Source organism: Triticum urartu, chromosome 6A (assembly GCF_056163025.1).
Source record: "Triticum urartu cultivar PI428250 chromosome 6A, HENAU_Tu73, whole genome shotgun sequence".
Lineage (NCBI taxonomy): Eukaryota > Viridiplantae > Streptophyta > Magnoliopsida > Poales > Poaceae > Triticum > Triticum urartu.
Genome location: NC_141878.1, coordinates 34,790,442 through 34,816,896, shown reverse-complemented (window position 1 = coordinate 34,816,896; position 26,455 = coordinate 34,790,442). Strand labels below are relative to the sequence as shown.

At 49.8% G+C, this 26,455-nt stretch overlaps 1 protein-coding gene across 1 annotated transcript; it reads right to left on the bottom strand.

Moving 5' to 3' along the window:
- Positions 1–10,428: 10,428 nt before the first annotated feature.
- LOC125517195 (uncharacterized) lies at positions 10,429–12,350 on the bottom strand. Its single transcript, XM_048682374.2, has 2 exons — positions 10,902–12,350; positions 10,429–10,789 (listed from the first exon to the last, which is right to left on the bottom strand). Exons 1-2 carry the CDS (start codon positions 12,178–12,180, stop codon positions 10,722–10,724), a joined length of 1,347 nt encoding a protein of 448 aa, XP_048538331.1. The 5' UTR covers positions 12,181–12,350; the 3' UTR covers positions 10,429–10,721.
- Between the last annotated feature and the right edge of the window lie 14,105 nt (positions 12,351–26,455).

The following is a 26,455-nucleotide window of genomic DNA, read 5'->3' as shown; positions in this document are numbered from 1 at the left end:
AAACCGAATATGCACAAGACAACACTCACTTGAAGTTGTAAGGAAAGAGTATTATATCTTTGTGTTCATTTATTTGGAATGATCGTAGCAAGCTGGCCTCGGTTTGTGCGGCATGATGTTTAACCTGAACTGCATCTATGAGATTTGTGTTAACGAACCCAATATCACCGATTTGTCTTTTCTTCAATTCGGCGATCTTCAATCTGCATAATATAGTGAGGATAATTATAAATACATGCAATGAAAGAGCTGAGCCGAGGGCCAATTGATTGAAAAACTGATAGAACTCCTCAAATGGAATAGGCAACAGATCAATTCCAACAAGGTCATGCTCCGGTTTAACTCTCGCATACAAAGTACTCCTCCCCCCAGACTCTCTGCATATTTTCAGGTACCAATCGTGCAATCTTCGCATCATCGTTGATAGAGATCTTTCATCTTTGACGAGAGGCTTCCCGTACTCGTATCTGTGTATCTGCACGTCCAGGAAATCATAATGTACATCGTCGGGCAGGTAATCGTCAAGATTGTTATAACCGGGCACCATCCTCGGATCGACGCTAGGCACCTTGAGCGGGGGGCACGATTGCTTTGCTTGTTCGCCGAGCTGGGCAATTTGTTTCCCAGCTTGTCGTTCTTTCATCCTTTGATCACTGACAGTACTTCCCGACCGCTCCGCTTCGACAAATGCCTTTCCAATAATGCGCTCATAGTTGCCTTTCGGCGAAGACTTGGGTGGTTTTGCCAGGGCAGCCAAAGTGCGCTTCACTTTCACCGGATCTACCTTCTCCTTCGGAGGTGGATGTCTCTGTGCTTTCAACCCTTGAAACCAGTCATCCTTCTCGATTCGCGCGATCCTCGCGTTCTCCTCCGGGGTCCTCTCGTATGGTAACTTCTCCGGAGTCTTCAGAGAAGGACCGAATTTGTATTTCCTCCCGCCTCTGGCTGTACTGCTAGACGTCGGCAGAGCAGACGGAGCGGCAGTCTTCTTGACTTGCTTACGAGGCGGAGGAGAAGGACTACGACGCGCTGGAGCAGCTGCCGGAGCGGCGGCGGATCTCTTCCGCCCTTGCTGACGAGGCGGAGAAGGAGTAGGCTAGCTGCTCGGGCGCGCCGACGCAGGCGGAGAAGGAGGCGGAGTGCCGCCACGCGCCGGAGAAGGAGCCGGCCGAGGGCCCTGATCGTCACTCGCCAGAGGAGGAGGCGGTGGAGGAGGCGGAGTGCCCTGACTCGCCGGAGGAGGAGGAGGCGGAGGCGTCCAGTTTGGAAGGTTGATGAGTTCCTTCCGCCATAGGCATGGAGTCTTCAGAGCAGAACCCAGCCGAGTCTCCCCTTCTCCGGTAGGGTGGTCAAGCGGGAGGTCCTCAAATCCCTCCGTTATTTCATCCACCATCACCTTAGCATATCCTTCTGGAATCGGCTGGCAGTGAAAAGTTGCGTCGGGTTCATTAGGAAAAACAGAGCCAACAGCCGCCTTGACCTTCATATTCATCCATTGCGTCATAAGGTGGCAATTTTGAGCCTCCGTGATAGCATCCACGGGATAGCTGGCAGGAGCCGTCAAAACAAGCTCCGGCTGAAGCAGCTCGGTGGAAGCCATGCTGCTTCTCCGCTGAGATGGAGGGGTAGCTTCGGCAGTTCGTTTGCTGCGATTTGCTTCTCGTTCCTCTATCCCGAGTACCCTTGCTTTAAGCGCCTGCAGTTCGGACTGCTACACTTTCTTCCTCCTCTCCTGGCTTTTGTAACTGCCTGCGTCCGGAAACCCAGCCTTTCACGGAATGGAGCCTGGTGTGCCTCGTATCCATCCAGGGTGCTCAGGATTCCCGAGGACCGATGTGAGCTCGTCGTTCTCTCTGTTTGGAAGGAACGTCCCTTTCTGCGCTGCAGCGATATAGTACCAAAGCTTCTTCAAGGGTATGTCAAGTTGCTCGTCCGTCCAAATGCACTTCCCTGTTACAGGGTCCAAGGTTCCGCCAGCCCCGAAGAACCAAGTCCGGCAACGGTCTGGCCAGCTCATTGTCTCTGGTTCGATCCCTTTTTGAACCAGATCATTCTCAGCCTTGGCCCACTTAGGCCGGGCTACGAGGTAGCCACCTGACCCCGTGCGATGGTGAAGCTTCTTCTTCGCAGCATTTTTCTTGTTTGTCGCCGACATCTTCTTACTCTTTTCCGATGTCTTGTGGGCCACAAATGCAGGCCAGTCATCTCTGATCTTCTCATATATGCCCTTGAATTCTGGTGTCTCTTTTTTCTCGACAAACCTATTCAGGTCTTTCTTCCACTTCCTGAATAGGTCTGCCATCCTCTTAAGAGCAAAAAACTTGATTAATTGCTCTTTAACTGGTTTCTCCGGATCATCCTCTGGCGGTAGGGTGAAATTTGTCTTCAGCTCAGTCCAAAGATCATTTTTCTGCATATCATTGACGTTAGACACCTCAGGGTCTTCAGTAGCCGGCTTCAACCATTGCTGGATGCTGATCGGGATCTTGTCCCTAACCAGAACCCCGCACTGAGCAACAAATGCCTTCTTTGTTCGGATGGGTTCAATAGGTTGGCCGTTGGGCGCGATTGCTATGATCTCAAACCTTTCATCCGAGCTCAACTTTTTCTTCGGGCCTCGTCTCTTTACCTCAGTTGTGCTCGATCCGGAGGGCTAGAAAAAAGAACAAAGACTTAATTAATATGTGTACATACCAAAACAATGAATGCATCAATTAGCTAGTTAGCACAGGCTTAACTAATATATATATACCTGGCCGGACTCGGTTCGGTCACCGGAGCCGTCATCACGGTCTCCTTCTTGCACCGGCATTGGGTCACCGGAGCCGTCCTCATGTTCTTCTTCTTGCACCGGCATTAGGTCACCGGAGCCAGCTTCTTCACCCTCTCCTTCCAGACCATCAGTGTCGTTGAGAAACAACGAGACGGCATCACTTCCTTGTGCGATTATGTCCCTCAACATCGCTTCGTTTGCTTCGTCTCGGGCGGTGTCCATAGTTTCTACAAATATTTACAACATGGCAATTATTATTCAAACATGACAAATGGATATATTAGTGGCAAACGTAGTAAGGAATCATATATATTAATTAGTGGCCTCGACGCTGCTTCTCTAGGGTTTGGGGTGGCCTCGACAACGCTTCAAGGGTTTGGGGTGGCCTCGAGAACGCTTCAAGGAGGGGGTAATATCGACCCCCCCCCACGTGTTGAAGCTATCGGGAGGGGGTATATCGACAACGACGACACTACATCTATGTCCCTCGACGACCCTTGTTCCCGATAAAAAAAAGAGGAAGAAGAAGAAAAAAAAGAGGAGAAGAAAGAATGTTCGAGAGGATCGCCGAGGGGTCGGGAGGTTGCCTAGTGCCGAGCGATCCTCGACCCCTCGAACCCTCGACCCTAGTTCCCGACCCTCGACCCCTCGGCGATCCTCGACACCCTCGTTCCCGATAAAAACTAAGAAGAAGAAGAAGAAAAAAAAGAAAAAAAGAGGAGAAGATCGAAGAAAAAAAAGAAGAAAAAGAAGAGGAGAAGAAGAAAGGAATAGTGGAGAGGAAGAGAAAATAGAAAAAAAAAGAAAAGGCTTTGGTCCCGGTTCATGGCACCAACCAGGACCAATGTCCCCCTTTAGTCCCGGTTGGTGCCACCAACCGGGACCAAAGGTCCCTTTTCAACAGCCCAAAGGGCGGGAAGCGGCGGTCTTTGGTCCCGGTTGGTGGCACCAACCGGGACTAAAGGGTGGCATTAGTCCCAGGTCGTAGCACCAACTGGGACTAATGCCCCCCTTTAGCCCCGGTTGGAGCCAACAACCGGGACCAAAGGCCTGTGCTGCCCCGAACCCAAATATTTAGTCCCACCTTGCTAGTTGAGAGGGAGGCGCACCTGTTTATAAGGTGCGGTGCGCCATCCCTCTCGAGCTCCTCTCTAAAGCAGGCTTTTGGGCCTAACACTGCAATCTGTGCCTGTGGGCCTACTGGGCCTCCCGCGGGCCTGAATCCTGGCCCATGGTAGGGTTTCTAGTCGTATTCAGGCCGTGGGGGCCTAGTAGGTGGCACTTTTTTGTTTTTTTTTGTTTCTACTTAGAACTAAATACTTATTGTTCCTATATTTAATTTTTTTTCCAGTTTTTTTGTTTTGTTTTCTGCATTATTTATTTTCTTTTGTTTCTTGCTTTATTTTTTAATTCTTTTAGCTTTTAGTTTTAGAAAAATTATAAACTTTCTGTTAGTGCCATTATTTTTCAAATTTGAAAACACTTTTTTAGTTTTTTTTGTTTTCTTTGTTGCTTTATTTATTTTATTTTGTTTCTGGCTTTATTTTTTAATTCTTTTTGCTTTTAGGTCAGCAAAATTATAAACTTTCTGATAGTGCCATTAGTTTTAGAAAAAATATAAACTTTCTCTTAGTGCCATTAGTTTTCAAATTTGAATAGTTAAAATTTGAATTCTTTGAAATTGGTGTGAATCACATTTGTGATTAACTTTACTAAAAAAATGAACATAGATGCACCTATAGAGAAAATTCGACCTAAATTCATAGTTTTCAAATGAACTCTGAAAAAGTTGGCATAGCATACTCGTCTGTTACAAATTTGGCATGGTATCATCATAATAGTTGTGGGAGAAAGTTTTCACTTTTTTTTCGCTTGTGTCATTTGCTTATTGCGCCGTAACCATGGATATTCTTCATCGTTTATCAGGATGCTTGGGTCAGCCTTGACATTGAAGGCAGGAATTTCATGAAACCTTTCATAATCTTCAGACATGTCTGTCTTGCCCTCCACTCCCAGGATGTCCCTTTTTCCTAAAAAAACTATATGGCGCTTTGGCTCATCGTATGATGTATTCATTTCCTTATCTTTTCTTTTTCTTGGTCCGGTAGACATGTCCTTCACATAGATAACCTGTACCACATCATTGGCTAGGACGAACGATTCGTCAGTGTACCCAAGATTTTTCAGATCGACTGTTGTCATTCCGTACTGTGGGTCTACATGTACCCCGCCTCCTGACAGATTGACCCATTTGCATTTAAACAAAGGGACCTTAAAATCTTGTCCGTAGTCAAGTTCCCATATGTCCACTATATAACCATAATATGTGTCCTTTCCCTTCTCGGTTGTTGCATCAAAGCGGACACCGCTGTTCTGGTTGGTACTCTTTTGATCTTGGTCAATCGTGTAAAATGTATTCCCATTTATCTCGTATCCTTTGTAAATCAATACAGTCAAAGATGGTCCCCTGGACAACAAGTACAACTCATCACAAACAGTGTTGTCACCTCTGAGACGTGCTTCCAACCAACTGCTGAAAGTCCTAATGTGTTCACATGTAATCCAGTCGTCGCACTACTCCGGGTGTTTGGAGCGCAGACTGTTCTTGTGTTTATCGACATACGGGGTCACCAAGGTAGAGTTCTGTAGAACTGTGTAGTGTGCTTGAGACCAAGAATGCCCGTCCCTGCATATTATTGAGTCCGCTCCTAGCGTGCCTTTTCCAGTCAGTCTCCCCTCATACCGCGATTTAGGGAGACCTATCTTCTTAAGGCCAGGAATGAAGTCAACACAAAACCCGATGACATCCTCTGTTTGATGGCCCATGGAGATGCTTCCTTCTGGCCTAGCGCGGTTACGGACATATTTCTTTAGGACTCCCATGAACCTCTCAAAGGGGAACATATTGTGTAGAAATACGGGCCCCAGAATGACAATCTCGTCGACTAGATGAACTAGGACATGCGTCATGATATTGAAGAAGGATGGTGGGAACACCAGCTCGAAACTGACAAGACATTGCGCCACATCACTCCTTAGCCTTGGTACCATTTCTGGATCGATCACCTTCTGAAAGATTGCATTGAGGAATGCACATAGCTTCACAATGGCTAATCAGACGTTTTCCGGTAGAAGCCCCCTCAATGCAACCGGAAGCAGTTGCGTCATAATCACGTGGCAGTCATGAGACTTTAGGTTCTGGAACTTTTTCTCTGGGATATTTATTATTCCCTTTATATTCGACGAGAAGCCAGTCGGGACCTTCATACTGAGCAAGCATTCAAAGAAGATTTCTTTCTCTTCTTTCGTAAGAGCGTAGCTGGCAGGACCTTCATACTGCTTCGGAGGCATGCCGTCTTTTTCGTGCAAACGTTGCAGGTCCTCCCGTGCCTCATGTGTATCTTTTGTCTTTCCATACACGCCCAAGAAGCCTAGCAGGTTCACGCAAAGGTTCTTCGTCACGTGCATCACGTTAATTGAAGAGCGGACCTCTAGGTCTTTCCAGTAGGGTAGGTCCCAAAATATAGATTTCTTCTTCCACATGGGTGCGTATCCCTTAGCGTCATTCGGAACAGTTATTGCGCCGGGACCCTTTCCAAAGATTACGTGTAAATCATTGACCATAGCAAGTACGTGATCACCGGTACGCATGGCGAGCTTCTTCCGGTGATCTGCCTCGCCTTTAAAATGCTTGCCTTTCTTTCGACATTGATGGTTGGTCGGAAGAAATCGACGATGGCCCAGGTACACATTCTTCCTGCATTTGTCCAGGTATATACTTTCAGTGTCATCTAAACAGTGTGTGCATGCGTGGTATCCTTTGTTTGTCTGTCCTGAAAGGTTACTGAGAGTGGGCCAATCGTTGATGGTCACGAACAGCAATGCCTTTAGGTTAAATTCCTCTTGTCTGTGCTCATCCCACGTACATACACCGTTTCCATTCCACAGCTGTAAAAATTCTTCAACTAATGGCCTTAGGTACATATCAATGTCGTTGCCGGGTTGCTTAGGGCCTTGGATGAGAACTGGCATCATAATGAACTTCCGCTTCATGCACATCCAAGAAGGAAGGTTATACATACATAGAGTCACAGGCCAGGTGCTGTGATTGCTGCTCTGCTCCCCGAAAGGATTAATGCCATCCGCGCTTAAAGCAAACCATACGTTCCTTGGGTCCTTTGCAAACTCATCCCAGTACTTTCTCACGATTTTTCTCCACTGCGACCCGTCAGCGGGTGCTCTTAACTTCCCGTCTTTCTTACGGTCCTCACTGTGCCATCGCATCGACTTGGCATGCTTTCCGTTTCTGAACAGACGTTTCAACCGTGATATTATAGGAGCATACCACATCACCTTCGCAGGAACCCTCTTCCTGCGGGGCTCGCCGTGAACATCATCAGGGTCATCTTGTCTGATCTTATACCGCAATGCACCGCATACCGGGCATGCGTTCAGATCCTTGTATGCACTGCGGTATAGGATGCAGTCATTAGGGCATGCATGTATCTTCTCCACCTCCAATCCTAGAGGGCATACGACCTTCTTTGCTACGTATGTACTGTCGGGCAATTCGTTATCCTTTGGAAGCTTCTTTTTCAATATTTTCAGTAGCTTCTCAAATCCTTTGTCAGGCACAGCATTCTCTGCCTTCCACTACAGCAATTCCAGTACGGTACCGAGCTTTGTGTTGCCATCTTCGCAATTGGGGTACAACCCTTTTTTGTGATCTTCTAACATGCGATCGAACTTCAGCTTCTCCTTTTGACTTTCGCATTGCGTCCTTGCATCGACAATGACCTTGCATTGCGTCCTTGCATCGACAATCACCCGGCGGAGGTGTGTCTATCACCGTACATCCATTGCCGGTTCATCTGCGTGCATTATATATAATTGAGTGTCCAAATTAATAGAAGTTCATCATCACATTAAAACCAAAGTACATACATAGTTCTCATCTAACAACATATAGCTCTCCAGAGCATCTAATTAATTAAACCATACATTGATACTATGTAAAACATTTAAATGCGAAAACGAAGATGATCATAATCGCAACCAAGGTAACAATTGATCCAACGGCATAATGATACCAAGCCTCGGTATGAATGACATATTTTCTAATCTTTCTAATCTTCAAGCGCATTGTATCCATCTTGATCTTGTGATCATCGACGACATCCGCAACATGCAACTCCAATATCATCTTCTCCTCCTCAATTTTTTTTATTTTTTCCTTCAAGAAATTGTTTTCTTCTTCAACTAAATTTAACCTCTCGACAATAGGGTCGGTTGGAATTTCCGGTTCACATACATCCTAGATAAATAAAATCTATGTCACGTTGGTCGGCATAATTTTCATAAACAATAAATGAACCAATAGTTATAAAGATTAATATATATACCACATCCGAATCATAGACAGGACGAGGACCGACGGGGGCGGATACCAAAACCATCGCACTATATAAGATGCAATAATAAAAGTAAGAAAATGATACAAGTATCTATCTAAACATACAAGTAAGAATATTTTTCCTTTCAGAAAGAAGATAAGAACAAGAGGCTCATCACGGTGGTGTCGGTGATGAGATCGGCGAGGGTGATCGACGGCGGTGAAGACGGGGGTGGGGCGTGACGGACCGCTAAATCTAGACAAATCTCGAGGAAAATGGAGTTTTGAGGTCGAGCTTCAAGAGGAGAAAGCTTAACTAGTGTGGCTTGGGCATTTCATCGAACACCTCATGTGCATAGGAGGTGAGCTAGAGCACCACAAACCCCTCCCCTCGCCGGCCCAGAAAAACGGAGCACTGAAGTGCTCTGCTCGCGGGCGAGGGTATATATAGGCACCTCATTAGTCCCGGTTCGTGGCGCGAACCGGGACTAAAGGCACCCATTTGGTCCTGGTTCATGCCTCCAACCGGGGCCAATGATGGTGGGCCAGGAGCCAGGACCATTGGTCCCGGTTCGTCCCACAAACCGGGACCAAAAAGTCCAGACGAACTGGAACCAATGGCCCACGTGACCTGACCGGCCCCCTGGGCTCACGAACCGGGTCCAATGCCCCCATCTGTCCCGGTTCTAGACTGTACCGGGACTAATGGGCTGACCCGGCCTGGACCGTTGCCCCCTTTTCTACTAGTGTTGGCTCGCTCGGTTTTGGCATGGCCGGACGCCAACCAAACGACCCTTGTATTCTTGTTTAGTTAGAGGGGCTGGCTTTTCGATGTATTGTCTGGTCCGTTACGCGTAGATCGGCGTGGCTTTTCTCTATTCTTCTTTCTCTTTGTTTTTCATGTTTGTTACTTATGCATTTTGTTTTCATTCTTTTTTTCCTATTCCCTTTTTGCCTGTACATTCTTTCCTTTTTTCTATTTTATTTTATTGTATGAACGTGCATAAAGCAGCCGTTAGCACAAGCTGGTCAGATCGTGTAGCTCCTTGAGTGTAGCTGAGTTTGGCTCAGCTCGATATCTTCATGATTATCCATGCAACCTAACAATCGCTGAAAATCAGAGAAAAGTGACTTGGCAGACGCGTCAGTGGTTTTCCCAAAGCCATGGAAAACTGCATTTTTTAGATACTGAAATACCTTCAGGATCCGCTGAGGTTTTGACATACTGCAGTTTTAGACAAACTGTGCTGCCCAAAGCTTTTGACCCAGAACTGAAACCTGGTGTGGGGATTTGACTGCAATTTATCATCCCCAGCTACACACTCAACTCTATACAGTACAGATCGGTCAGCTCTGCCTGCGAAGAAAACCTAGACATGTCGGCGATAACGCTAACTGACATTGATGCTGGACATGGGCTGCCTTCCAATCGACGTTGCTGCATGGCAGGGCGTGATCGGTGTTCGCCATTCCTCACTGTCACCGGGAGAACCCGGCTGAAGTTGGCATTTCTTCTCCTAGTACTGAAATTCCTTCAGGACCCGCTGTCCTACCCACTACCATATGCCTGGTGATATCCGTTTAAAAAATTGGGGCGACCATCACATAGCTTCAGCCGGATGAGAGATGCTGCAAGAGATGCTGCAAGAGGAGCTCAACCGGACACCTTGTCTCTCTAGTTGAACTGTTCTATGTGCAGAGTGTTATAGAAACGATCATATATACTACTGTTAAAAGGAGTAACTCTAGTGTTGTGTGAAAAATCTACTGCGCTTCTGACGGGTGATTAACACTAGAATACCAGCTAGAGTAACAGGATACTCACCGTGTTTCGACGGGCGTTGTCAGGTGCAAATCTCCTGCTCTTCCGATGTGTGTTGACAGGTGAAAACATTCTGTTACTCCTTTTACCAAAAAGGGAACTAGAGTTGCTGTCTTCAGTAAAAAAAAACCTCCAATTTCCGGCTTCAAATTGACACAAACAGAATTTGGCATCTCAAGCTGTTTCGACCTCCCAGCAACGCACATATGCACACCTCAATCAGAGCCAAAGGATTCAAAGAGCACTGCAACGCACATATGCACACCTCACCATGCCCATCACAAAAAATTGCTACCAGAAACCACCCATTATCAGAGCCAAAGGATTCAAAGAGCACTCCAACGCCTTGGCACAGAATTTGGCCGATACCATACACCTTTGTCAACAAAACAACTCTACAAGTACACTGCATCACAAAGTTGGAGTCCACCACATTGGTGATGAACATAATCGCCGTGCTCGCCATATCATATACGGACTGAGAGAGATCCGCCGTTCCAAAGTAATGGATCTTAGAAATACCCAAAGCAGCGCCAGCCTAGCAAGTTCATGCTCATCCAAGCTACAAGGTCTACAACAACATGCAAAACACCAACCAAATCAAACAGCCTCAAACTTCACCAGTACATTAACTTCATCAAACGAATCTTCAGATTCAGATCCTAGAATAATAGCACTTCTGCTTCATAGTAGCATCTCAGGGATTTATAAGCCTGCCTGTCACCGCCGACACCTCAATCAGAGCCAAAGGATTGATAGTAGCATCTTGATTTCGCACAATTGCTCCCATCCTCCTGTCCTTCTGTCAGCATAAAAGAAGCCATCTGTGTTAGCATTTAACTGCTATACTGCATTCTCAAAATATGCATTTAACTGCTATACTGCATTCTCAAAATATTTTTAGTCAGATGTACCTGAAGAACTTAGATTTTTGTCCTTTCTCCCGAGTATACAATGCGCACGTGCATCTGCAAATGGTATCACAACAGCAGGGAGGAACCAGCGTGCAGCAGCATACCTTCCCCAAGAACCACCGACGGGGCGCTGAAACAGCACCTTCCGCTCCTCCATGGAGTAGACGCCCCAGGTGACGTAGGAGTAGTCATCAACCTCACCCACAAAGTAGATGCAGTTGCTCATGCACCCCGGCACCTCCGAGGCACGCACAGAGAACGATGATTGCTCACTCACGAAAAGCGCCCTGTCAGCAGCAAGCCTCTCCACTTTCACCCATCGTGCCGCCTCGACATCCAGCCTGTACACCTCGAAGCCACCGATGGTATCACGGCATGTGGGTTGTCGTGGTGCGAGCACCGGACCAACAAACAGGACTGCCCCTTCCGACTCCAGCAGGTGCGAGTAGCAGAGGAAGCGCCCGCGGATCGGGGTGTACTGCTCGAGAATGCTCGGCGCACGGAGCTTCTTCAGGCGCCATGGTGGTGGCACGCGTGTGTCCACCGTGTAGGCGCAACCCCGGAATTCCAGCGCGTAGAAGACACCGTCTGTGTAGGCCATCAGATAAATGTTCTTGAACTCTTCAGAGAGCAGCTTCCGCTCGGACCACTCCCCCGTGCACCAGCAGAGCGGGACGCTCCTCTCGGCGTAGTCGTGATCGAAGATCGCGTTGGCGCTGGCGACGGCCCTCACCTTAGCTCCAGTCCCGAAGGGCGCATACACGTCGCTCCGGAACGCGCCGGTGATGGGGTTGACGAGGACAACGCGGTTGCCGACCGCGAAGGAGAGGAGGCCGCAGGGCAGGGCGCCGGATAGCTTAAAGTTCATGCCTTTTGGGTCGCGGACCACGGAGGGCAAGCGGGCAGGGGCCACCAGCGACGGCGAGCCCTCCTCGTTCACCGGCAGGGAGTAGATGGCCCCGCGGTGGCGGCGCTCCTCCTCGGGCGGCAGCATGAACCGTAACGGGGACTGGCTGTGCACGTTGGCGAGCTTGAGCGCGAACAGGTGGGGGGTGGGTCTCGCTAGCCGCTCGGAGACGGCCGCCGCCCAGGACTTGCAGACGACGGCGAGGCACACCGAATCCAGCGGGCTCGTGCTGGACGCGAATCCGAGGATCTTCTCAATGAGGTGGATAGGGAGGGCGCCGATAGCCCCGCTCGCCGCATATCCGCCGTCAGCGGGCTCGTGCTGGACGCGGATCTTGCTCGCTTGGGTGGCCGTGGGTTGGATCGGCTCCATGGGGGGGCGGAGGAGAATGCGGGGGGCGTCGGCGACGAGGGAGGGTGGAGGCGAGGCCGGGGCTGGAGGCGGCGTTGGCCGGAGCGAGACGAGAGAGGTGAAAGGGGATCGGGGAGGAGGACGGACGGAGCCAGGGTTTGGACTTTGGAGCGGGGGGTTCCGTGGTGGACGCAGCTGCTGGGCCGGGTCGGGCTTTGGAGACGGGCTATTTCGAAATCTCATGCAAGGAAAGGAAGTTGATTTTTTTTTCTTGTATATATAACACCTCTAAAGAGGGGTATAAAAACCTTGAAAGAGGAGCAGTAGGTTCGTGCATCTCTCCTCCCCCACGGGAGTTGGTAGCGTCGCCTCACCTTTCACCAACACTATATTACGACTACGAGCGTCTGACAGATGATGTTTCACTCAAGCGCAGCCAATTTGGGCCAGCCCATTTGACGCGTGCATTATAACTAAATTAAATAAACTGACACTTTTCCAAAAGAAACATCATGCATTAACTTATTCAAATTAAATCTTAATAAAATATAAACTAAATCCAAATTATTCTTGTCTTCCTCTACTCATACCCAAATTAAAATGGGATCTTACCAAAACATCAACTATAATCGAAGTTGGCCGGCCAAATTGGCGAGTGCGCGCGTTTCAATTTTTATTTGTTCTCGATGTTTGTTTTTTATTTTTCTATAACTAACCTACTTTTTCCGTACGTAATCGTTGTTTGGTTTTCGCAGTCATTTATGCAAAAAGCGCATATATAAGCAAGGCCCTGCCTGCTTGCTGCTTTAAGCCCGATTGTTGCTTTAAGATATTACTCTTTAAATTATTAGACTTTTTTAGTTTGGAAACAATCAAAGGAGACATACTGGCAATAATAAAACAGAGAAAAATAAAAAAATATATGGAAAAAGACAAGTTTGATTCGGCCGATAGAGATAATCCTTGAGAAAAATTATAGTGAAAAGAAGGAACGTAGAATTTCTTGCTTTTTTTGGCCAACCCTTTTGCATCATAGTTTTATCCAAGGTTTGTTAGTATTGGTGAAAGAAATCAGATAGAGAGAAGGCAAGTCTCGGTGGGCTACCCAATTATGAGCCCAGGCTCAGATGATCCCGAATCTCCCCCATTCATTCGCATGTGGGTCAGCGCCCTGCAATGTATTCCAATTTGTATTCAGGTACTAGTATTGTTTTCGATCACAGCGCGTGTGCTGGCGCATTTATTTCGCTACGCGGAACAGCGGTATTGGACACGACCCAATCATTTTTCTGTACGAGTCTGAGCCGTCCCGAGGTCGCCAGCTACTTCCTCCGTTTGGGTTTATTAGGCCTCGCAACATCACAAGCATGTCCCCTTTTATAAGGCATCGCTTTGAAAAGGTGCATGCATGCAACCACTTCATTGGTTGCACTGAAAGCCATTGTTGTTGATGCCATGGCCAGGGAATTAATACACCGCATGCGTGATTTTTCATTGGCTGCATGGATGTGAGAGAGTGCATTGAGAGTGAAATGAAAGAATTAACAGTTTGTCTAATTCACATCTAGATGTTTTTTAAGAATGTCACATCTAAGCTCCCACAAGTATATAATGTAGCAATAAGAAACAAAAAAAAACTAGGACAAAAAAAGACCACAAACAAAGTAAACATCAGCTTAGATGTGTCCTAGACAGACCTAAGAATTAATGTGAGCAAATTACTACGGGGGTGTTTGTTTCAGAAGTTCTAAGACTTTTTCTAATCCCAGGGACTAATCAAAAAAGACTCTCCAATAGAGTCTTTTTCTAGTCCATGTAGAAAAAGTCCCTCCCGTTTGTTTCCTAGGGACTTTTTAGGGACTTTTTCTAGTCTCTGGGACTAAAAAGTCCCTGAACCAAACACCCCCTATGTGTCTTGGTCCAAGAGAAGTTGTCTTTAGTCCTAATAAACCCGGACGGAGGGAGTACATGGAGGAAAGAAGTAGTTGAGCAGCACTTCGTAGCTGCAGATACGAATGTCATATTGAGTATTCCACTTTGCACAAGAAGGCAGGATGATTTGAGAAAAAGGGTTTCCCCCCGCTTTATATTATAAAGCAACGAACCAAGCATCCGACATAGCAGTACAAAGTACAATCAAATCATAAAGTCATGTTGGGGGCACAACAGGACAAGCCCCAAAGAAAACAAAAGAAAACTAATCCGCCTCGGGAGGGGGTGGCGGTGGTGGCGGTGCTGGAGCAAAAGCTGATGCCGAGGAACGAAGACCCGCAATGACGTTGCCGATGACGTCCCGATCGCGCTGCTTGCTAAGCGGTCTCCAAAGCTGTAAGAAGCCACACATTTTATAAATTGCATCAGTCACACGGCATGGAATCACACGCTCGATGACAAGTTTATTGCGGGTACACCAGAGGGTCCAAGCTAGGGTTCCCAAAGCCACCCAAGTGGGGGCTTTCCTCGGACCCAGGAGCCTAAAGCCCCCCCCCCCAAACAAGTCCAGGAGGTTATCGTGGCACCAGTTGCCGCCCACGACCTCCCGGAAGCATCTCCATAGGAATTGTGCCGCAGGACACCGAAAGAAGATGTGGTTGGAATCCTCCGGCACCAAACAAATGGGGCAGAGACCATCCCCAGGGCCACTACGCTTTCGGACCTCTGTGCCCGAGGGGAGCCGGCCTCGGACCCATTGCCATAGAAATATGCGGATTTTCAAGGGGAGTTTGATTTCCTAAAGAACGGATAATTCCACCGGGCCCGGCGTGGGAACAATCGCCTGATATAGGGACCTAGTCGAGAATCGGCCACTTGGCTCAAGATGCCAAGATAGCGCATCCGACTCGAGGGAGGGGGTGTGGAGGGCGATACATTCGACTAGTTCGTCCCATTGCGCTAGTTCCACCGCCCCGAAGGTACGGCGGAAGGCAATAGCACCCAAGTCAGCTAAGGCCACGGCCAACGATAGGAGTGGGCGGGTGCAGATCGAGAATAATGCGGAAAAGCGATCCGCAAAGGGGCGGGTCCCAGCCCACCTATCAAGCCAGAATAGGGTACCAGACCCGGTACCCACTGTAATAGAGGTCCCAATGCGCATGACTGGCATTAGACGGATCATCGATTGCCAGAATTGGGATCCGCCCGATCTAGAGGCAAATGCCAGCGGTTGCCCACGAAGGTATTTCGCGCGGATAATCTCTAGCCACAGACCTCCCTCCTCGGTCTGAATCCGCCAAAGCCATTTAGACAGGAGGGCAATATTCATCCGCTTGGATGAGATGACCCCAAGACCTCCTTGGTCTTTAGGTTTACAAATCTCGGACCACTTCACCATGTGGTATTTCTGTTTATTGTTCTCGCCAGCCCAGAAGAACCGGGATAGGAGTTTGGTAACCTTCTGATGAAGGGATTCATGTAAACTATAGAATCCCATGATGTACATCAATAGGCTAATAAGGGAGGAGTTCATCAGAATCACTCGAGCGGCCTTGGATAGCCATCTCCCTTGCCATGGCTCCATCCTTGGTTGGAGCTTGGCGATTATAGGGCGGAAGTCTGGGAATCATGAGCGGAATGAAATTTTCACTGCCCGGTTTGCGTACCGAATGCTAGTCGGTACTAAGAAGAGGAGCAAAGATTGGCTTGAAGGTAGAGCCGGTAGCTCAGATCCTGGGGTAGAAGGTAAGGCTTGTCATCTTTGTGGTCCGTTCAGGTTTCGGGAAAAATGCGTAACTTCCTATGGAGATTGGCTAGGCACTCGATTCCTACTAAGGATGTGCGTCTTAACAGGAAGATGGCGACAGGTGACAAATGTCAAATGTGTGGAGCATATGACTCATGGTGACATTCTCTCCTAGAGTGTTCTATGGCTTGATGCGTTTGGGTCTTAGCTGATGATGAAATTACTGACTACATGCAAGCCACGAGGGAGGGAAATGCCAAGCTATAGATTTTCAATACGAATGAGGCCCTGCCACATGCATGTTTAATCAAAGTGGTGGTAGCAATATGGGCAATTTGGACTGCGCGGCGGAAGGCCATACATGAGGGGATTCTTCAGAGCCCACACGCCACTCACTATTTTGTTAATTCCTTCATTTCTGAACTTGAAACGATTAAGTTTGCGCTGCGGTCTCTGGTTCAGCAAGGGAGTTCATCAAATAGAACTATAGAAGGGCTGATCCTGGTTATGTGTGGAAAGCGCGGGGAGTTGCTGTGGCGAAGATACATGTTGATGGTGGTTTGTCCAGGGATGGAAAAGGAGGAGCTTCTGCGACACTGTATAGAGATCACGAGGGTGATTATCTGGACTCCTGCAATGGTTTTTAGCAACATTCATGACCCGGCGACATTGAGAGCTCTAGCTGTGCATGAAGATCTAGCCCTTGCTCTTGACCTCCCGCAAAGGCAAATTGTTATCGCATGTGATTGTAAGCCGGTTGTAGAGGAGATAAAGATGGGCTCGAAGGGAAGCTACAGTGCAATCATCCAGGAAGTTCAAGTAAGAACAAGGGAGTTTATTTCATGTGATGTAATTTTTGAACGTCCTACTTTAAATTTTAAGGCTCATAGTTTAGCTAAAATTTTGACTTATTTAACAGAGGGTCGCCATATGTGGCTGGGCTTACCCCATGACCCATTCATTAGTTAACGACCATCCTCCCGGCAGGGCCTTATCATTTATATTTAAGTATTGCTGCACAAGGGGGATTAATGACTGCGATTTACTTAATTAGGACGGGCCACACCACTTAAAATCCCGGGGGGGGGGGGGGGGGGGGGGGGGCAATTAGATTACGACACATTCTCCACCCCGTGAACGTCCGTTGGAACTTGCCCATGAATGTAGTATTATCGTTTATATTTTCGCTCGTTCCCACATCGGAACCTACACAAACTCATCCCCTGTTTCTCAAAAAAAAAAAACACAATCTCATCCTCATGCCCCACTGCGGTCCTCCACGCCTCTCCTTCTAATCCCACAGTTAACAGTGTCCGCGTCCGCATGTTTTGACTGCCCGCTGTGCACAGGCGTCTGCATCAGTTTAGCTGCTTTCATTAGTGCGTACGGTCAGCTTTGTGTCCCGGTGAGCACGCTATATACGATTTCAGTGTCCAGGTGCAAACTAGCTTGCACATGCATCAATGCTAGCTTTGTATCAGTTTCACATTCAGATTTCAGTCCTGAACAATGTCAAAACTACATTCAGATTTGCAGCAACGAGCAAATCTTCGGTCCATTTAATACAATCACTATCAGAATTTAGGCAGTTGCCGACGGCCATATCTATGCCGACGGTCCCTGTCGGCATATATGGGCATACCCCGACGGCCCAACTAAAGCCGTCGGCGTATAACCATCTATGCCGACGGGGGCCGTCGGCATAGATAAGCCATCGGCGTTTCTCCGAATATACCGACGGGGGCCGTCGGCATAGAGCAGGCCGTCGGCATATCACGTGGGCCCGTCTACCCGGGCGGCGACGGCAGTTTGACGGCGTCAGGCTACGCCGACGGGCTAACGGTGGCCGTCGGCATAGCGACGCCGACGGCCTAGCCGTCGGCATAGCTTCGCCGACGTCATCGATCCGCCGCGCCGCCACGTCATCGATCCGCGTCGTTGGCCGGTCCCGTGGGGTGGCATTTCTATGCCGACGGCTAGGCCGTCGGCATAGGCCTGGCCCATGGTTTTTGCCACGTCATTGATCCCCGCCCCACGCCACGTCATCGATCTAGGGCTCTACCGTTCCGTGGCCGTAGTTATGCCGACGGCTAGGCCGTAGGCATAGATTTCTAATAATATTTTTATATTTTTTGTATTTTCTCTTATTATTTTTTATTTTTTTTCAATACTAATTTCATTAACTTAAATGTACAGAAAACATATATCGATTGCCCCCCACACGGGCCTTCTTCCGTCGTGTCACGGAGAGGTTAGACGGGACGGGCCGGGTACCTGTGGGGGGTAGCAATGCCGCCAGGTGTTGCGGTGGGCCCTCCTACGGTTGTGGAAACGTGGTGGCAGGCGCAGGCACGCGGCTCCGGGGTGTGCCCCCTCCCCCCTCACGGGCGTCAATGCCGCCGTGCCCCGGGGGGGGGGGGGTTGAAACGGCCACGTCGGGCCGACGCAGAGGGAATCTTGGGGTGGGTTGTGCCGGGACTGTGTTGGGGGGTGTACCTATGGCTGGGCTATGACAACAAGGTGAAAAGGTCCACCGGTCAAACTACGTCCAGCGAAAGTCAAAGGGATAGACCCGGCGGTCTTCTGTGTCAGGGTTAGACGGGACGGGGTACCTGGGGGGTAGCAATGCCGCCAGGTGTTGCGGTGGCCCTCCTACGGTTATATAAGCCCGTCCGGCAAAAGTCAAAGGGCTAGATCTACTGGTCAACTGGGATTCGGGATGGCCTTCGGGGTGTAGCTATGCCACCGAAACATCGCATGGGTCGCGATGCATGTGTGAAAGTGTTCTGGCATGCGTAGACACCCGTCTTGGGGCTCCGTGGTGTGGCCCCCCTCCATGGAAGGCAGAGCAGCCGTCAGTTAGAGGGGGGGGATGGTGCGGGTGCGGTGGAATCGGAGGGAATCTAGTGTTGGGTTGGGTCCAGACCGTGTTTGGGGATGTTGCTATGGGCTGACCTATCGCAACCAGGTGGAAGAGTCCACCGGTCAAAGCCCGTCCGACGAAAGTCAAAGGGCTAGATCTACTGGTCAACTAGGATTCGGGGTGGCCTTCGGGGTCTAGCTATGCCACCGAAACATCGCACGGGTCCCGATGCATGTGTGAAAGTGTTCTGGCATGTGTAGACGCCCGTCTTGGGGCTCCGTGGTGTGGCCCCCCTCCACGGAAGGCAGAGCTGCCGTCACTTAGAGGGGGGATGGTGCGGGTGCGGTGGAACCGGAGGGAATCTAGTGTTGGGTTGGGTCCAGACCGTGTTCGGGGATGTTGCTATGGGCCTGGCTGACCTATCGCAACCAGGTGGAAGAGTCCACCGGTCAAAGCCCGTCCGACAAAAGTCAAAGGGCTAGATCTACTGGTCAACTGGGATTCGGGGTGGCCTTCGGGGTCTAGCTATGCCACCGAAACATCGCACGGGTCGCGATGCATGTGTGAAAGTGTTCTGGCATGCGTAGACACCCGTCTTGGGGCTCCGTGGTGTGGCCCCCCTCCGCGGAAGGCAGAGCTGCCGTCACTTAGAGGGGGGGATGGTGCGGGTGCGGTGGAACCGGAGGGAATCTAGTGTTGGGTTGGGTCCAGACCGTGTTCGGGGATGTTCCTACGGGCTGACTTATCGCAACCAGGTGGAAGAGTCCACAGGTCAAAGCCCGTCCGGCGAAAGTCAAAGTGCTAGATCTACTGGTCAACTCGGATTTGGGGTGGCCTTCGGGTGTAGCTATGCCACCGAAACATCGCACGGGTCCCGATGCATGTGTGAAAGTGTTCTGGCATGCGTAGACGCCCGTCTTGGGGCTCCATGGTGTGGCCCCCCTCCACGGAAGGTAGAGCAGCCTTCACTTAGAGGGGGGGATGCGCGAAAGAGTAGAGAGGGTCACGGCAAAAACTGGACGCACTTCGTGTACAAACTGGACAAACTCTTTCCGAGTATCAGGGTTTCGGAGTCCGGAGTGGGTACTAATGTGCATCCCACCAATCAGGAAGAATCACACGGACCGTGTGTTTCTTTCTAGCTCTTGCGAGTCGTTGGATCAAGGGTGTGTTTCTTCCTAGCTCATGTGAGTCGTTGGATCGAAACTACCACGGTCAAACGCTACAGGGTTAGGCGGGACGGGGGCACTGGGGGTAGCAATGCCACCGGAGCGTCGCACCGGGCCCTCATACATGCGGGGTGGTGTGGTGGCATGTCCGAAGAGGCGAGACGCGTCTCCGGGGCGTGGCCCCCCTCACGGACGGCGATGACACGGTAGTAGACGTTCTGTGGTAACGATGCGGCGTCAATATTACTAAATACTCGGAGCGCGATAAAATCATGATTTTTTTTGCACGACGTGGGCACATGTGCTATAGTAACGATGGTATTTTTTCATAATTTTTGGTGATGGAGAAGTATCCGAAAAATTCCCTCTACGTGGATTGCCCTTCGCGCGTCTACGGCTGTGGCCGGCGGCCTCCGGGGGCTAGCATGCCGCCAAATCTTGCGCCGGCGGCCTCTCACAAGTCTGGAAGTGTTGTCGCGGTTGCAAACGCCCGGCACGCGTGTCCGGGGTGTGCCCCCCTCACGGACGGCGCTGCTGCCGGCACCTGGAGGGGGGAAACGGACGCGTGGGGTCTACACGGAGGGGATCTTGCTGTGGGTCTGCCCCGGATATTGCTCCAAAGTGTTCCTATGGGCTGACCTAACACAACCGGGTGGGGAGGTCCACTGGTCAAAGCCCGTCCGTGCAAAGTCAAAGGGGTAGATCCCGTGGTCAAACACTACAGGGTTAGACGGGACGGGGGCACTGGGGGGGGGGGGTAGCAATGCCACCGGAGCGTCGCACCGGGCCCTCATACATGCGGGGTGGTGTGGTGGCATGTCCGAAGAGGCGGGACGCGTCTCCGGGGCGTGGCCCCCCTCACGGACGGCGATGACACGGTAGTAGACGTTCTGCGGTAACGATGCGGCGTCAATATTACTAAATACTCGGAGCGCGATAAAATCATGATTTTTTTGCACGACGTGGGCACATGTGCTATAGTAACGATGGTATTTTTTCATAATTTTTGGTGATGGAGAAGTATCCGGAAAATTCCCTCTACGCGGATTTCCCTTCGCGCGTCTACGGCTATGGCCGGCGGCCTCCGGGGGCTAGCATGCCGCCAAATCTTGCGCCGGCGGCCTCTCACAAGTCTGGAAGTGTTGTCGCGGTTGCAAACGCCCGGCACGCGTGTCCGGGGTGTGCCCCCCTCACGGACGGCGCTGCCGCCGGCACCTGGAGGGGGGAAACGGACGCGTGGGGTCTACACGGAGGGGATCTTGCTGTGCGTCTGCCCCGGATATTGCTCCAAAGTGTTCCTATGGGCTGACCTAACACAACTGGGTGGGGAGGTCCACTGGTCAAAGCCCGTCCGTGCAAAGTCAAAGGGGTAGATCCCGTGGTCAAACGCTACAGGGTTAGACGGGACGGGGGCACTGGGGGGGGGGGGGTAGCAATGCCACCGGAGCGTCGCACCGGGCCCTCATACATGCGGGGTGGTGTGGTGGCATGTCCGAAGAGGCGGGACGCGTCTCCGGGGCGTGGCCCCCCTCACGGACGGCGATGACACGGTAGTAGACGTTCTGCGGTAACGATGCGGCGTCAATATTACTAAATACTCGGAGCGCGATAAAATCATGATTTTTTTTGCACGACGTGGGCACATGTGCTATAGTAACGATGGTATTTTTTCATAATTTTTGGTGATGGAGAAGTATCCGGAAAATTCCCTCTACGCGGATTGCCCTTCGCGCGTCTACGGATGTGGCCGGCGGCCTCCGGGGGCTAGCATGCCGCCAAATCTTGCGCCGGCGGCCTCTCACAAGTCTGGAAGTGTTGTCGCGGTTGCAAACTCCCGGCACGCGTGTCCGGGGTGTGCCCCCCTCACGGACGGCGCTGCCGCCGGCACCTGGAGGGGGGAAACAGATGCGTGGGGTCTACACGGAGGGGGTCTTGCTGTGGGTCTGTCCCGGATGTTGCTCCAAAGTGTTCCTATGGGCTGACCTAACACAACCGGGTGGGGAGGTCCACTGGTCAAAGCCCGTCCGTGCAAAGTCAAAGGGGTAGATCCCGTGGTCAAACGCTACAGGGTTAGGCGGGACGGGGGCACTTGGGGGGGGGGTAGCAATGCCACCGAAGCGTCGGGATTGTCCAGCGTTTTCCATGGACAACCCGAGGATGTGTAGATTGGGTATGTTCTCCATGTTCTACCCCGTTCTGAGACAGGATTTCGGCGGCGCCTCCCCATTGTTCTCCGGAGCACATTCTCTCGGCTATTTGCCGAGACGTGTATCTGGAGAACAGCGGGGAGGTGCTGCCGAAATTTTGTCTCGGAACGGGGTAGAATGGAGAACGTACTCAATCTACACATCCTCGGGTGGGATTAGGACCCATCTTTACCTATTAGAGATGTAGGTGGATTAAACGCGGTAGAAACTGAAAATTTGATGTGATTAATTTAAGTGAATCCTTAATTATGTTGTGTGGCTTGCAAAAAAGCAGAGGATGGCAGATAATCAGTGGATGTACAGTGGTTTTATCCGTTGGAATCGAGTAACATCAGAGTGGATCGCGAAAACCGATGTGTATTTGAAGGAGATATTCCGTCGTCCAATGTGAATTATCCCACCATGCCCCTGTGCGAGATGTGCCAGACGTCACCGTAGAAATCAGACGGACATGAGTGAGCACCTTCGCACACACGGATATATGCCAAACTTTGACATGCCGCCGATAAACATAGCCGAGCAGGACCGTGGTAGAGAGGAGGTGATGCGACAACGCATCGATGGATATGAGGACGACGGGGTCAGGGACATGCTAGATGATGTCATTGTTGCAGAAATGGCAAATGCGACACCTTCAGAGAATGAACCGGAGGAGCGGAGGCAACCGCAAAGGCCTTCTTGGAGGTCTTGGCCTCGTCGAAGAAACCTCTTTATGCGGGTGCGAAATTATCTCAGCTGGATGCCATCTCGCAACTGATTGCAGTGAAGGCCGAGTACGGCTGTAGCCAGAAATGCTTCGAAGCATTCCTGGGAGTATGGGCTAACAGCCTCCGTGAGGGTCATGAACTGCCGAAAAGCATGTACGATACAAAGAAAATCATGAAGGCACTCTCTATGGATTATGAGAAAATAGATGTTTGCCCGAAGAATTGCCTTTTGTTTAGGCACGAGTATGCGGATGACAAGTACTGTAGGAAGCGCGGTTCGTCTCGGTACATTGAGGTGGTCGGTGAGGATGGTGAGAAAAAGCAGCTAACCATCCCCGTTAAGGTTCTTCGGTATCTTGATTTTATAAAAAGACTGCAACGCCTTTTCATCATGAAAGAGTCTGCCAAAATGATGAAGTGGCACAAGGAAGGTATAAGGTACAATCCAAAAAAAATCGTACATCCATCGGGAGGGGAAGCATGGAAGTCATTCGATGAAGAATACCCCGAGGAAGCAGCCGAGGCTGGGAATGTAAGAATAGCCATATCAGGTGATGGGTTGAATCCATATGGTATGTCGTCCAATCCATACAGCTGCTGGCCTGTGTTTGTAATTCCGCTCAATCTTCCTCCCGGTGCCCTAATGCAACGGAAGACCATGTTCTTGTCGCTCATCATTCTGGGGCCTGACTACCCGGGGAAGCAATTGGGTGTGTTTATGCAGCCGCTTGTGGATGCTTTGCACCATTCTTGGTACTTTCCGAGGTTGACATATGACCGGGATCTGCAGAGAAATTTCTTGATGAAAGTTTGGTTGCACTACTGCATGCATGACTTTCCCGGCTATGCTCTATTCTGCGGATGGTGTACAAGTGGTAAGATGCCATGCCCAGTGTGCATGCAGGCTCTGCGAATGATTTGGCTGAGTAAGGGTGGCAAGTATGTTGCCTTTGACCTGCATCGACAGTTCCTCCCTCCAGACCATCCAGACAGGGAAGACAAGAAGAACTTCACGAAAGGCCGGGTTGTTCATGAAGTAACCGAGATTCCAACATTTTCGGGGGCAGATGTTCTTGCTCAGTTAAAAGCTCTCAAGCCTAAAGTCAAAGGCAAAGGCAAAGCCAAAGCCAAAGGCTTCGAGGGATATGGTGAGACGCACAACTGGACGCACATTACCCCCTTCTCGCAGCTTCCCTATTTCAAGGACCTCAAACTTCCTTACAATATTGATGTGATGCACACCGAAAAGAATGTGGCAGAGTCCCTTTTCCACACGATCCTCAACATTCCCGATAAGACGAAGGATAACGTAAAAGCTAGAGCCGATCAATAGAGAATTTGTGATAGACCACGCCTGAACATGAAGCCTCCCACAGGCGGTCGAAAAAACTGGTTCAAGCCAGATGCTGACTTTGTCCTTAAACCGCCAGAAAAAAAAGAAGTGCTTATCTGGCTGAAACAAATTTTGAAGTTCACCGATGGTTATGCATCGAATATAAGTAAGGGAGTCAATCTTTCAACGGGTAAAGTGACCGGCCTGAAGAGTCATGACTACCATGTGTGGATTGAGCGGATAATGCCGGTGATGGTTCGAGGCTATGTCCCCGAGCATGTCTGGCGAGTGCTTGCCGAGCTTAGCCATTTCTTCCGCACGCTCTGTGCTAAAGAAGTAAGTAAAGAGGTGATTGAAAAATTGCATAAGAAGGCACCGGAGTTGATAGTCAAGCTAGAGAAGATCTTTCCGCCAGGCTTCTTTACTCCGATGACACATCTCATTCTGCACCTCGCGAACGAGGTATTGTTGGGGGGCCCTGTGCAAAATCGCTGGCAGTACGGCCCTGAGAGGCAGAACAAGCATCTCCGACGAAAATGTGGAAACAAAGCTAAGATTGAAGCTTCCATAGCTGAGGCAGTTATCCTGGAGGAGGTGTCAGACCTCAGGACATCATACTATCCAGACCACGTTCCCCATCTGCATAACAAGGTGCCTCGATACAATATAGAAGAGCCCAAGTATCAACCCAGACTCGATCTATTCAACGCGCAAGGTGGGAGGGCTGGGGCCTCGAAATCTTATAACATGCCACGACAAGAGTGGGAGGACCTCATGTTCTATATCTTGCACAACATCAAGGAAGTCGAGGAAGTGTGGATGAGGTAATACCACTACACCATTCCTTTATGTCTTCCACATCATCATGTTTCATGTTCACTTAGTCTCGGTCTAACACCGCTTATCTTTTTTGTAGTGATTTCGTTCAAGAGGAATGGACGGGAGTGAATCCTCCTACTGAGGCGGAGGCACTTACTCTTCTCCGTCATGGAAACCCTGGACGTAAAAATTTTGTTGCTTGGTTCATGGACAAAGTAATTTTCCACACTCCCCTATTAAATACCTACTTCAACATTTATTAGTTAACCGAACTAATGCACGCAACAATTTCCATTATACTTGTAGGGAAAAGATCCGAACATATCTATGGATGATGAATTGAGATGGGTTTCCATGGGTTTTGACCCTGCCGTCATGACATGTAAAAAGTATGATGTGAATGGGTATCGCTTCCATACAGAGGAGCACCAAATCAGCCGCCCCGATCCCAAAACTATAAATACTGGAGTGTACACCCCCGGTCAAAATTCAGTAGACTACTATGGAAGGGTACAAAATATATACGAGGTTAAATTCCGCCAGGGGCGTGAGACCCTAAGTCTGCCTGTGTTCAAATGCCGATGGTTCGATCCGTGGGAGGGGGTAAAACATACGCCTTCCATTGGTTTGGTCGAAGTTAAATCATCAACCGTCTATGCCGGAGCCGATCTCTTCATTGCGGCTACCCAAGCTACCCAAGTATATTATCTGCCTTACCCATGCCAGAAAGTGTATCTAAAGGGTTGGGAAGTTGTGTTCAAGGTGTCGCCACATGGTAAGCTACCAGACCCGAATGAAGACGATTACTACAACATTAACCCCATGACATACGAGGGAGTGTTCTATCAAGAGCAACCTGATGATGATGATGATGATGATGTGGTTAGAAACGATGACGCTAGACCATTGGGTGATGATGATGTGGACCCAAACGTCGACGATGCACGGAATGATGGTGAGACCATTGTCAATGAAAATGACATACTTATGCTAGAAAAGTTAAACGAAGACGCTAACGACGAGGAAGAGCCTCCACCTCCGTCGGACAACGAAGATGATATGATTGATAGTGATGATGAGACGGACCGAGAAAGAGGTTACAACAGTGATGATTCATATGGGTTCTAGCAGATGTACGTTTCAAGTATTTTTTTCTATAGTTTAGGAATATGCCTTTTTATGCATTTTTATTAATGTGTTTATTATCATGCTTTTTCCTTCATTTCATTAATTTACTAATTGCTTTTTCTCTTTTCAATGCAGGTTCGTGGAACATGGGCAAGGGGAAGGCCGACGGTGTGGGTTTCCTACGCAAGGTCGTCGGCCTGCCTAGTCGGAGTGGTCGAGCACGTAATCCTCCCCCTCGGCTACTTGACGATGACTCCTCACAGGGAGGTCGAGGGAGAGGTGCCCCTAGAGGAGGAGGGGGCGGGGGGAGAGCCTCTAGAGGACGAGGTGCTGGGGGGAGAGCCACTACAGGGGGTCGCGGCCAGAAACAGCGCACCCTCACCGACTTAGG

Bases quoted from the DNA above. Each gene is read 5' to 3' on its own strand.
- LOC125517195 (XM_048682374.2), bottom strand. From the start codon at position 12,180: ATGGAGCCGATCCAACCCACGGCCACCCAAGCGAGCAAGATCCGCGTC. The intron at 10,790-10,901 runs GTACATCTGACT...TTATGCTGACAG, and splicing joins CAAAAATCTAAGTTCTTCAG to AAGGACAGGAGGATGGGAGC.